The sequence below is a fragment of the Globicephala melas genome, chromosome 7 (assembly GCF_963455315.2).
Source record: "Globicephala melas chromosome 7, mGloMel1.2, whole genome shotgun sequence".
Lineage (NCBI taxonomy): Eukaryota > Metazoa > Chordata > Mammalia > Artiodactyla > Delphinidae > Globicephala > Globicephala melas.
In genome coordinates, this window is record NC_083320.1 from 113,709,727 (window position 1) to 113,721,849 (window position 12,123).

The 12,123-nt window shown below is 53.7% G+C and overlaps 1 protein-coding gene across 1 annotated transcript in view; it reads right to left on the minus strand.

Moving 5' to 3' along the window:
- GLI2 (GLI family zinc finger 2) overlaps window positions 1-12,123 on the minus strand; it is a 255,907-nt gene that overhangs the window by 35,627 nt on the left and 208,157 nt on the right. The window contains exons 4-5 of the mRNA XM_060302608.1: window positions 5,441-5,643; window positions 1,965-2,150 (exon numbers count right to left, since the gene is read on the minus strand). Of these exons, the coding sequence (XP_060158591.1) occupies window positions 1,965-2,150; window positions 5,441-5,643 (389 nt within the window). The remainder of the gene's footprint in view (window positions 1-1,964; window positions 2,151-5,440; window positions 5,644-12,123) is intronic.

Below are 12,123 nucleotides of genomic sequence, written 5' to 3' on the forward strand. Positions count from 1 at the left end.
ATCAAACTCTTAGAGGAAAACATAGGCAGAACACTCTATGACATAAATCTCAGCAAGATCCTTTTGGACCCACCTCCGAGAGAAATGGAAATAAAAACAAAAATAAACAAATGGGACCTAATGAAACTTCAAAGCTTTTGCACAGCAAAGGAAACCATAAACAAGACCAAAAGACAACCCTCAGAATGGGAGAAAATATTTGCAAATGAAGCAACTGACAAAGAATTAATTTCCAAAATTTACAGCTCATGCAGCTCAATAACAAAAAAACAAACAACCCAATCCAAAAATGGGCAGAAGACCTAAATAGACATTTCTCCAAAGAAGATATACAGACTGCCAACAAACACATGAAAGAATGCTCAACATCATTAATCATTAGGGAAATGCAAATCAAAACTACAATGAGATATCATCTCACACCAGTCAGAATGGCCATCATCAAAAAATCTAGAAACAATAAATGCTGGAGAGGGTGTGGAGAAAAGCGAACACTCTTGTACTGCTGGTGGGAATGTGAATTGGTTCAGCCACTATGGAGAACAGTATGGAGGTTCCTTAAAAAACTACAAATAGAACTACCATATGACCCAGCAATCCCACTACTGGGCATATACCCTGAGAAAACCAAAATTCAAAAAGAGTCATGTACCAAAATGTTCATCGCAGCTCTATTTACAATAGCCCAGAGATGGAAACAACCTAAGTGCCCATCATCGGATGAATGGATAAAGAAGATGTGGCACATATATACAATGGGATATTACTCAGCCATAAAAAGAAACGAAATTGAGCTATTTGTAATGAGGTGGATAGACCTAGAGTCTGTCATACAGAGTGAAGTAAGTCAGAAAGAAAAAGACAAATACCGTATGCTAACACATATATATGGAATTTAAGAAAAAAAAATGTCATGAAGAACCTAGGGGTAAGACAAGAATAAAGACACAGACCTACTGGAGAACGGACTTGAGGCTATGGGGAGGGGGAAGGGTGAGCTGTGACAGGGCGAGAGAGAGGCATGGACATATGTACACTAACAAACGTAAGGTAGATAGCTAGTGGGAAGCAGCCGCATAGCACAGGGATATCGGCTCGGTGCTTTGTGACCACCTGGAGGGGTGGGATAGGGAGGGTGGGAGGGAGGGAGACGCAAGAGAGAAGAGATATGGGAACATATGTATATGTGTAACTGATTCACTTTGTTATAAAGCAGAAACTAACACACCATTGTAAAGCAATTATACCCCAATAAAGATGTTAAAAAAAAAAAAAAAAAGAATAAGTCAGGTCTCATTCCTCCTCTGTCCGACCCCCTCCGCGGGCCCCACCTCACTCTGCGTGAAAGCCAGTTTCACCAAGCCTTGACCGACCAGCACAGCCAGCCCCTGAGCTCTGGCCCTACCCTACTGCCCCTTCACTCACTGGGTACCAGGTACACTGGCCTCCCGGGCTTTTCTTGATCCCAGCAGGCCCACTGCGGCCTCAGGCCCTTTGCGCTTGCTGTCTCTCCTGCCTGTATCACTCTTTGGCTTATTTCTGCATGGCTCATCCCTTTCAATTCTTTGCTTGAATATCATCTTCTCAGTGAGGATTTCTTGATTTCCTCTTTCAAGATGGCACCCTCATCCACCCAGTGCTCCTAACCCCATTCCTGAATTGTTCGTCTCTCCCCACTAAGCTGTAAGTAAGTTCCATGAAGGCAGAGATGAGTCCCTTTTGTTCCCTGGAGTGACTGCAGTTCCGACAACACTTCCTGGCCCGTGATGACTCACTAAGTTTTTGTGCATGTTGTTCAGACGCAGTCCCCCAAGGACAGCAGTCATGGCAGGGATTGGGGTAAACCCCAGATTCCTCCACTGGGCTCCCACCACCACAAAAGGAGCAACAAGCACCTTCCTCGGCCTCCGGGGGGCTGTGAGCCCCTGTCCTGCTCGCCACACCCACCCTGGCCCAGCACTCACCATCCACTGGATTGAGGTAGTCATGGAGATGGGGTGCACTGGCCGCACCCCCGCTCTGCATCAGCAGGTCCCCATATGGCGTGGGGTGGCCTGCCATGAGGGGCATCTGGTGGTAATAGTCTGAGGGGTTGGTGCTTGAAGGGGGGAGGCCAAGCAGCCCCCTCTCCTTCAGGTGTTCGTGGGCAACTGCGGGCAGGAGGGAGGGAGAGGAAGAAACTGTCAGAACCCGGCCAGAAAGAAGAGAAACATGCACCTGGCCCGAGGAGGCCCCTCCGGGCCCTGCAGCCCTCCCCTGCCCTCTGGGTCCCTGGGTCCCCCTCCCCCGCCGTCCCTGGTCAGGCTGGGGCGGGGCTGTTTCTGCTGATGGGGCAGCCAGATCCCAGCCTGCACATTCCTCCACTTGCTCAAAGCCGTAAACAACTGCTTCCTTCTCCCAGCCCCACAGATGCCCAGAGCTCCAGGGTCCGTGGTCCGGCACAGTCTCCAAAGGAAAAAGAAGATGAAGTTGGAGGTGCCAGGGCGGCCAGACAGCTGGGCGCCAGGTCAGACTCACCCAGCACTCGAAGTGGGATGGCAGGCGAGCGCTCGCCCGCCCTGGCCACCTGTCAGAACCTGGGCGGGCGGTCCACCTCCAGTCCCGCACTCAGCCCTGCCGGGGCTTAGCAAAGAGGCCGGGAGGATGAACTTCAGAGTACCTTGAGGGGGCCTGGCACTCAGGGGTGTGGTGTTAGTTAAAGGGGGGCTTGGAAGCCAAACACACCCCTCAGGGGTCCTGGCTTTTACCAGGTGTGCAAAATTAAGAAGGTGCCACCTCTCTGAGCTGGCTCAGTTTTCCATCTGTAAAATGGGGGTAATAATACCCACCAGTCAAATTACTATTAAAAATGACAGGGTTTCCCTGGTGGCGCAGTGGTTGAGAGTCCTCCTGCCGAGGCAGGGGACACGGGTTCGTGCCCTGGTCCGGGAAGATCCACATGCCGCGGAGCGGCTGGGCCCATGAGCCATGGCCGCTGAGCCTGCGCGTCCGGAGCCTGTGCTCCGCAACGGGAGATGCCACAGCAGTGAGAGGTCCGCGTACCGCAAAACAAAAAAGGTATCATCAGCCAACGTTGTGCTGGGCGTTCCACTGGGTGGGTGCAGTCACAGGGCTGAGGGGATAACATCCACTCTCTGGTTTCACTAGCATCACACCATGAGCTGATCCCCTCAGCAGATGAGGACTCTGGCACTTAAAGAGATAAAGATGCTGCCCAAGGCCACACAGCAGGGAGTTTGAATCCAGAGCCCGGGAATTGGCCTCCTTGCTATTAGTCTTGGCAGGTTTCAAAGGAGATGCACACAGTCCGGGCAGAAGGAAGCAGCTGGTCCGTGGAAGCCATCACCCTCCCCCCCTTCCTCCTCTCCCTCTCCCGCTCTATCCTCTAGGGACAGCCCTAGCCTGCAGCCCCGCAGCCTCTGCCTGGCCTGCCTGTGCCTGAAATGCCCTCCCCTCCCCCTTCTTGCTTGTGCCTCTTCGCTGAAGCCTTCTTTGAGGGCCCATTGTTCACACACACACACACACACACACACAGAGTCTGGTCTGGCGGACCCTGCCTCTGCTCCTCGACCCTGCTACAGACGTCTCTCAGGGCCCTCCCTGACGCAGGCCTCGAGGGGACCGCCCCATCTCCGTGTGTATTAGTTTCCTCGGGCTGCTGTAACAAGTTAGTACAGGCTTGCTAACTGCTGCGAAAATGCATTTTTATTCTCCCTCAGGTCTTGAGGCCAGAAGTCCAAAATCAAGGTGTCAGCGGGGCCACCCACTCTGGAGGCTTTAGGGGAAAACCTGTTTGTTGCCTATTCCAGCTTCTGGGAGTTGCCAGCTTCCTTGGCTTGTGGCCACATCACTCCCATCTTTGCGTTGTCTTCTTATCTATGTGTCCCTTATAAGGACACTTGTCATTGGATTTAAGGCCCACGTGGATAATCCAGGATGATCTCTTCAACTCAGAATCGCCAACTTAATCACATCGGCAGAGAGCCCTTTTCCACATGAGGCCATGCTCTCGGGTTCAGGGCTTAGGACGTACATGTATCTTCCTGAGGGCACCATGCCGCCCGCTGCACCACATGTGAACTTCAAGGCAGGAGCAGTGTCTTGGACCCTGGCCTGCACTGCCAGGAGAGGCTGGGGAGCTCCGGTCCACTTCCCGGGAGACACGGGCTCTGTGTGGATGTGTCACACCCTTTGGCGTGTCCTGGATTGGTCGTGGCCACTCAGGGGCCCACGCAGAGTTCAGGGCCAGGAGCAGTGGTGAAGGGCCATTTCTGAATGGCCCCATCCTGGCTGGCCATCTTCATGTCTCACGGCTGCAGCCATTCACCTTGTCTGGTTTTTCTTTGTGACTCTGCCCTTTTCTGTCTCAAATGAATTGAACAGGGTTGCCATCTGACTGAGCTGGGCCACTCAGTATCCTCTCAGGAGGGACACAAAGTCACTGGTGGTCACCCCGGAGCCTTGGGGCTGGGGTCCCGTTTAGAGGCCATGCGTTGACCTGCCAGAGATGTCGACAGAAACCTGCCCAGCTCTGCCTTCGTTCTGCTCTGGGGGGGGCCCTGAGACACCCCGATACAACACCTACTCTGCTTAACACCAGCCTCTGCAAACTTTGGCATCTTGCAACCAAGTAATTCTCACCTAAGATAGGACCTCCATGAATAAACAGATGTCACCATTCTTATTATGTAATTTGCATGCCAAGGCTGTTTATGAATAGTGCTTTTTTTCATAAATTTATTTATTTATTATTCATTTTTGGCTGCGTTGGGTCTTCGCTGCTGCGTGCAGGCTTTCTCTAGTTGCAGTGAGTGGCGGCTACTCTTGGTTGTGGTGCACGGGCTTCTCATTGTGGTGGCTTCTCTTGTTGTGGAGCATGGGCTCTAGGCACGTGGGCTTCAGTAGTTGTGGCACGTGGGCTCAGTAGTTGTCGCTCATGGGCTCTAGAGCACAGGCTCAGTAGCTGTGGCTCGTGGGCTCTAGAGCGCAGCCTCAGTAGTTGTGGCACATGGGCTCAGTAGTTGTCGCTCGTGGGCTCTAGAGCACAGGCTCAGTAGTTGTGGCACGTGGGCTCAGTAGTTGTGGCTCACGGGCTCTAGAGCGCAGGCTCAGTGGTTATGGCGCACGGGCTTAGGTGCTCCGTGGCATGTGGTAGCTTCCCGGACCAGGGCTCGAACCTGTGTCCCCTGCATCAGCAGGCGGATTCTTAACCACTGCGCCACCTGGGAAGTCCTACGAATAGTTCTTTAATGAGCGCAAAAACCAATGCACCCCTGGTTCCCTTGTCTTGGACCACTCATTTATCGAAAGACCTACTGTTGATGGGGGGCAGGGAGGAAGGCCAGCCACTGACCATCCCACGGACAGCAGCTGAGGAATGACCAGCATTAGAGTTAGCATCCCTCCCCCCACCCTGCTGCCCCAGGCCCTCCCGACTCACCGTCCGCAGGGCTGAGGCCCCTGGCCGCAGAGATGGCGGGGTGCGTGGGGCTGCCGTGCACAGCGCAGAGGTACTGCTCCATGTGGGAGCTCACGTACGGGTGTGGGGCGTTGAAGGGGGACTCCCCAGGGCCGGCAGGGTGTGGGGAAAGTCGGATCAATGAGATATCCGAGATGACCGGGCTGCCACTCAGGGCGGGAGGCCTGCAGAGACAAAGGGGAACATTTTAAGAAGGTGTGGCCCACCCAGGAGGATGCCCAGGGAACCCCGTTAAGGAGCAGAACCAAACGGGCGGCTGCACCTTTATTTATTCGCCAACATTCCCTGGTCACCCTCATACAGAGTCTCAAATCTCATACACTAGCCAGGAAATGCAGATGGAAAGCTCCCGGGGCTGGTGCAGCAGCCCCCCCCCCACCCCCCGTCTCATGTTGGTGATGGAATTCTGCACACACAGAGCTGGATGTGCTGGACCACAAGCTCGGCAGGCCACACACCTCTGCGAGTCGTCGCCACCGCTTCCCCGGTGCCCGCTCAGGAGCAGACGCATTAACAAGTAAGTCTCCGAAATGGACGCATGCCCGCATCCTACCAACTGGTATGAAAACAGGCCATGAAAACACTAACACCAGGGGGAAGATACAAAGAGCTCATCTTCCTAACAGAACTGAGGAAGATGGAGAATTTGGGGCTTCCGTGGGACAATCCCTGCAGTGAAGCACTCAGCCACGGGATCGGCTGTAAAAGAAAAGCTCAGGATTCAAGGAGCCTTTGGAAACGCTGAGCCGTCATGAAAATTCTGGAATACCGTTCCAGCCTTCCTTACATGGAACTCCTTCTCATGTTCCCAGAGTATCCCTTCTCTGACGCCCACTGACCATCGGGCACGCAGCTGGCGTGGTCCCCTGGGCTAGGGCTGGTGTGGCTGCGGCCCATTTCTATGGTCAGCCCTGCTCAGCTCAACAGAAGGACAGGCCTGCTCCCCGGGGGCCTCCAAGCAGCTGTTAGCATGTTAGTTACAAGGGTATTTTGAGGTCATCTACTCCAAAACTTGCCCATATTAAAGTAAAAATCAGACTGGGGGGAGCTGCTGTGAAAGCACCACTAAGTCACTGGAACCAAATCTAAAGATTTCATTTTCGATTTTTCAGAAAATAGGGGCCTCTCTGTGACTTGACACAGTGCAAAGAATATGTGTTCAAATCAGACCAACCTGCATTAGAATCTCAGTCACTATGGAGAACAGTATGGAGGTTCCTTAAAAAACTAAAAACAGAGCTACCATATGACCCAGCGATCCCACTCCTGGGCATATATCCAGAGAAAACACTAATTTGAAAAGGTACATGCACCTCAATATTCATAGCAGCACTATTTACAACAGCCAGGACATGGAAACAACCTAAATGTCCATTGACAGATGAATGGATAAAGCAGATGTGGTACACATATAGAACGGAATATTACTCAGTCATAAAAAATAAAGAAATAATGCCGTTTGCAGCAACATGGATGGCCCTAGAGATTATCATACTAAGTGAAGTAAATCAGACAGAGAAAAACAAATACCATATGATGTCACTTAAATTTGAAATCTAAAAAAATGATACGAATAAACTTATTTACAAAATAGAAATAGACTCACAGACATAGAAAACAAACTTATGGTTACCAAAGAGGAAAAGTAAGGGGAGGGATAAATTAGGAGTTTGGGATTAACAGATACACTCTACTATACATAAAATAAATAAACAACAAGGACCCAGTGTATAGCACAGGGAACTATACTCAATATCTTGTAAAAAACTATAATGAAAAAGAATCTAAAAAAAAAAGAATATATATATATATATATATATAAGTCACTTTGCTGTACACCTGAAACTGATAGAACATTGTAAATGAACTACATTTCAATAAAAATTTTAAAAAAGAACCTTAGCCTTCACCAGCTCAGTTACTCTGAGCAAGTAACTTAACCTCACCAAGCCTCAGTTTCCTCATCTGTAAAATGGGGATAACAACAGTGCCCATTTCCTAGGGTTGCCATGAGGATGAAATTCCCCCAAACGGTGCCTGAGACAGCCACCAGTCAATAAGTGAGAGTTGTTATTACAGCATTAGTACCACACTTTGAGGGCAAAATCCAGATGTGCCTGGGAAGCCCTCAAAACCTTGACGTCGGATGTGTGAAAAAGTGCTGTGAGAACCGGTTACTTCAGAGAGGGCATGACTTGCCCATGGGCTGGAGCACACCAGAGCTAATTACTGATTATGTGCAACAGGGCATGAAAACTGTGCTTATGACACAGTGCGAACCAGGACCCAAACAGGTGACATCCAGATGTCTTAACATCTGGGTTACACAAGCTCCATGCTCAGAGGCCGCTCTACAGGCCTGGGTGTATGCATTCTGCTACTTTATTTTCGAGCTTTTGCAGATGTAATTGCAACGGATGTGCTGATCCAATGGACCCGCCGGGGCACTTCCACGCTGTGGTGTTTTCAGCCATGCCAATTCTTGGCCCACCTGTACCCTATACCTCGTCAGGGCAATTCCTTCTCTTCCCTGCAAGCCTGGGTCAAGGGACCCCGGTGGTCAGTGGTGCTCTCCCTGAAACCCCTTCCCCTGACATGAGGTCTCTGCTCCCCCTGGGGGGCATGGTTCCCATCTTAGGTGGGCAGGTGTGTTTCCCAGGCAACCAGGGAGCAGGGCGTGTCCCAGGCACCGCTGCATCGAGCATCTGGCAGGCAACTGTTATCCCGCAGGTGTTCAGAGGTATCTTCAGAGCCAGTGATGGTGACACATCTGTGAACCAGGCACTGAGCCTGGCAGAAGGGAGCCTCTGCCATCAGTCACAGCCTCCAGCTATCCTCACTCACAAGCCGCCATTAGAGGCCAGGCCACCTGTGAGGAAACTGCACTGGGTGCCAGGGACCAAAGCAGTGGCTCCGCTTTGGGCCACAGAGGCCACAGGGGAGAAGAGTGAGTAAGCGATGCGTCTCCTGTCCCGAGAGCCTTGGTCCACCACTGGGCACTCAAGGCAGGGTAGGTTTCAGGGCCCACAGGATGCTGGCCAGGTTCGAGGGCAGGGCAGCCTGGCGTTACTGAAGCTGGTGGCCCTAAGTGGCCTGGCCAGGCCTCCCTAGCAACACGTCACCCTGTGGGGTGCAAGGACCACAGCTAAGGCCCCACAAGGCAAGCCAGTGATTATGTGGGGATTTAAAGGAACACATAGAGGGTACACGGTGGCCCTGGTCTGTCCAAGGCGACTCCCATCCCACCGGCCAAACGGGAGGCTGGAGGGGGTCTTGTCGTGGCAACGTGCACCCCGCTGTGGGGCTGCCTGGCGGGGCCGGAATCAGTGCAGCCTCAGCAGCTGGGCCCGGAGGTGGCAGGTGGGGGCCGAGTCCCCATGCTGAGAAGCTGGGACTTTTATCTCTACACCTCTGCCACCACCCTTTGGAGGAGAGTGACCTCTGTTATCCCCTTCCCATCACATTATTCTCCTAGGAGAGGGAGAGGAGCTCGAGGTTCTTCCAGGCCACGCCCCTCCCCACAGGGATGCTGACTTCAGAACAGCAGCCCGTGATGATGGCCAGCCTGATGGCCGCCGGGAGGAGACGTGAAAACTCTGGCACCAACAATGCACCTCACCCACGAGGGCTCTGGGTCCAGAGACGGAGGTCACCCCACAAGCCGTGTGGCCAGAGACGCAGGCCGGGACTCAACCCAAGCTGCCTCACTGCCGGGACGGTGCCGCCCTCAGCCCAGGCTCTCCCTGCCCCAACAGGGAACAGTCGGGGACTCCTTGTCCCCTTGGTGTGACACAGCAGAAGCTCGGAGAGGCCACTGCCTGCCCCTAAGCAGATTCGACAGGGGATGGCCGTGAGGTGGGTTAGGTAACAACAGAGCTGATGAAAGGGTGCACAGAACAGCCCCTGCCCTTCCGGTTCCAGGCCTGGGAGTGGGGTCTGGGCCAGCAGAGCCTCCCAGGGGGGACAGAAGCAAAGGTGAGTCCTGGCAACGCAGAGCACAGCTGGGTTCTGGAGCCTGTCCAGGGGGACCCAGGTCGGCGTCCGGAAGCAGTGGGACAGGGCCAACCCCGATCCTTCCCACTTAGCTGGGTGGCCGCGGCCAGGATGCTGTTCCTCTCTGGTGCCTCTCCAGGAGGTAGACAAAGACCAGCGCTGGGCACATGGTAGGGGGTTCACAGCACTAAGCCCCTTCCCTCCCTTTTCAGCAACAAGCCAGCTCGGGGTGCGCAGTGTCTGCTGACCTGGGCCTGCGGGACCCAAGACAACAGGCCCATTAACACAGCTACAGACGACTGTTGAGACACCTCCTCTGGGAAGCCTCCTTAGATGTCCCCTCTGCATGGCACCGCTCAGCTGTGCCCTGACCTGGCATTTCCGTAAGACTGGGTGCCAGCTGCCACGGGGTCGCATGCATGTATTTCGTTTACTAATCTAAATTCAGAAATCCACAAAGTAGGCACCTTATGCCCATTTTACAGATGAGAACACTCTCAGAAAGGCTAGGTCCCTTGCCGAAGGTCACTCAGAGAGCAAGTCTCGGAACCACAACCAATCCAGGCGGGTCTGGACCCGAGCCTGTACCTGGGCCCGTCCCCTGGCAGAGAAGCGGGTGCTCTTGACGACTGCGACGTTTTGTGAGCGAGCGGGGCTCTGGCGGGTGCAGGATCAGGGAGGTGGCGGCGGCACCGGGGAAGAAAAGAACTCACCCCCCCATCCCCCGCCCCGCTCCAGCTCCCTCTATCCTCACCCCCACTCCCATCCCATCACCACGCACAATCAAGTCAGCTTTCAGGAGGGAGAGGGAGCCTCTCCCTCACACTGTGTTGTGAAGGACTGATAGGCTCCAGGGTCACAAATGTTCCAGGAGACTGTCATTTTAACAGACCAAACAAAGCCGAAGGAATGAATCTCAAATGGCAGAATTCGAAGCATTAGGAATGCATCCGAGGGACCAGGGGCCTTCCCAGCAGCCCTGAACTCACAGCAACACAGCCACCCTTCAAGGCTGGTCCTTCAGGGACCAGAGCTGCTCTTTCTTGGACGCTTGCCCCATCCCGCCTGACAGACAGTCCCCACACAGGCGGTGCTATCAGTGCTGGGGAACCAAGAACAGTGCCATCGGACCTACCAGGCAAGGCAGATGCCGTGAAATCAGAGCTGCTGCTTCAGGCCACCCCTCAGCCACAGCCTCCCTTTCTTCTTCCATTTCCACGCTGTGGGCTGCGGGATCCCGACCCTGGTCTTAGCCGTGGCCCATCCAGGCCTTGAATTCTGGCAACTGGGCAGAGACTCAAGGAAGGGACCTTGAGCATGGGAGGAGGGACCAGATGTGTGAGCTCATTTTAAAAGATGGTCACATTCTCCCGGGCTGTAGGCACACACGTGTGCATACTCACACGCTTGCAGGCCTCAGTCAACCGGACCGGCAAAGTCAGCCTTTCTGCAGGCTGCTCGGTTTGGACACTACCTTTATGCATTGCCTTCTACCCTTCGGTCCAGCTCTGAGCTCATCTGAGCCTGACTCTATCAACTGTTTCTTCCCATATTTGTTAATCTTCCCAAGAAAATTGCCCCAAGCCCTTGCTCTGTTCCCAGCGACCTGTAGGGAGCTCAGAGCCCAAGTGGAAGAGGCACAAACAAATCAGTTTAAAGATTCCAGCAGAGGAGCAAATTCCCTAACTCTGTCTGAAGGTTCCTCAGAGGTGACCTTGAGCTGGGCTCTGAAGGATGAATAGGAGCTCACGAGCACATTGCAAATAAAGGAAGCAGCAAGTGCAGGGAAAGGCTAGAGCATAAGAATGTGTGTTTGAAGGTTATATCTTGGGGGAAGCAGCAGAGCCCAATCTGCTGCTGGGTGGGCGATCTGTGTTGGACCCACTTCCCTTCTCCTGCTGTGGGTGGGCGACATGTAGCCTGTGCCCTGACGATCAGACGTTCCATATCCCCGGGCACCATCAGAGATGGGCATGTGCCCCAGACAGCCCCTTTGGCTGAAATCTTTGGGAAAGAAGTATGCTCTGTCCACAGAGGTTGCTGTGTGGGTGGAGCCACTGGGGGCCCTGAAGGGAGAGGCCAGGAACAGAGATGATACACAAACATCAGAGCTGAACGCCGTGGAACCAGTTTTTTGAATTGAGCCCCTGGAGAGGGATCTGGCTTTGCCAGAAGCTGGTACCCTCGGCCTTTTCAGTTCTCTGAGCCAATGCATTTGTTTGTTTGTTTCAACCAGTTTCAGCTGACTTTTTCTGTCTTAGGCAACTGCCAGGGCCTGTCAAGGCGAGCCTTGACTAATCAGCCTTCCCCTGCCCGGAGTGATCCAGCGGCCCGGCTTCCCGCAAGGCAGACCGGATCCGTAGTTCCTTGGGCCTGTGCACCCTCTGGCCTGCAGGCATCCTGTCCATAGCTGCTGGGCGGCACGGGCAGCTGTGCTGGCCCTTCCGTTTGTGTGTGTGTGTGTGTGTGTATGCGTGCACGTGTGTCCTTCTCCCTGGAGGCAAGCCCAGCAAAGGGCCTCTCCTTAGCAGGTTCTTTCCTGTTTCCCTCCCTCCCTCCCTCTTGGGAGGGCCCTGCCGACCCCCCGGACAAGATCTCAGGGCTAGGCCACCAGCCGGGCGAAGAAAGGAGGAAAAGGGACCAAGCAAGTG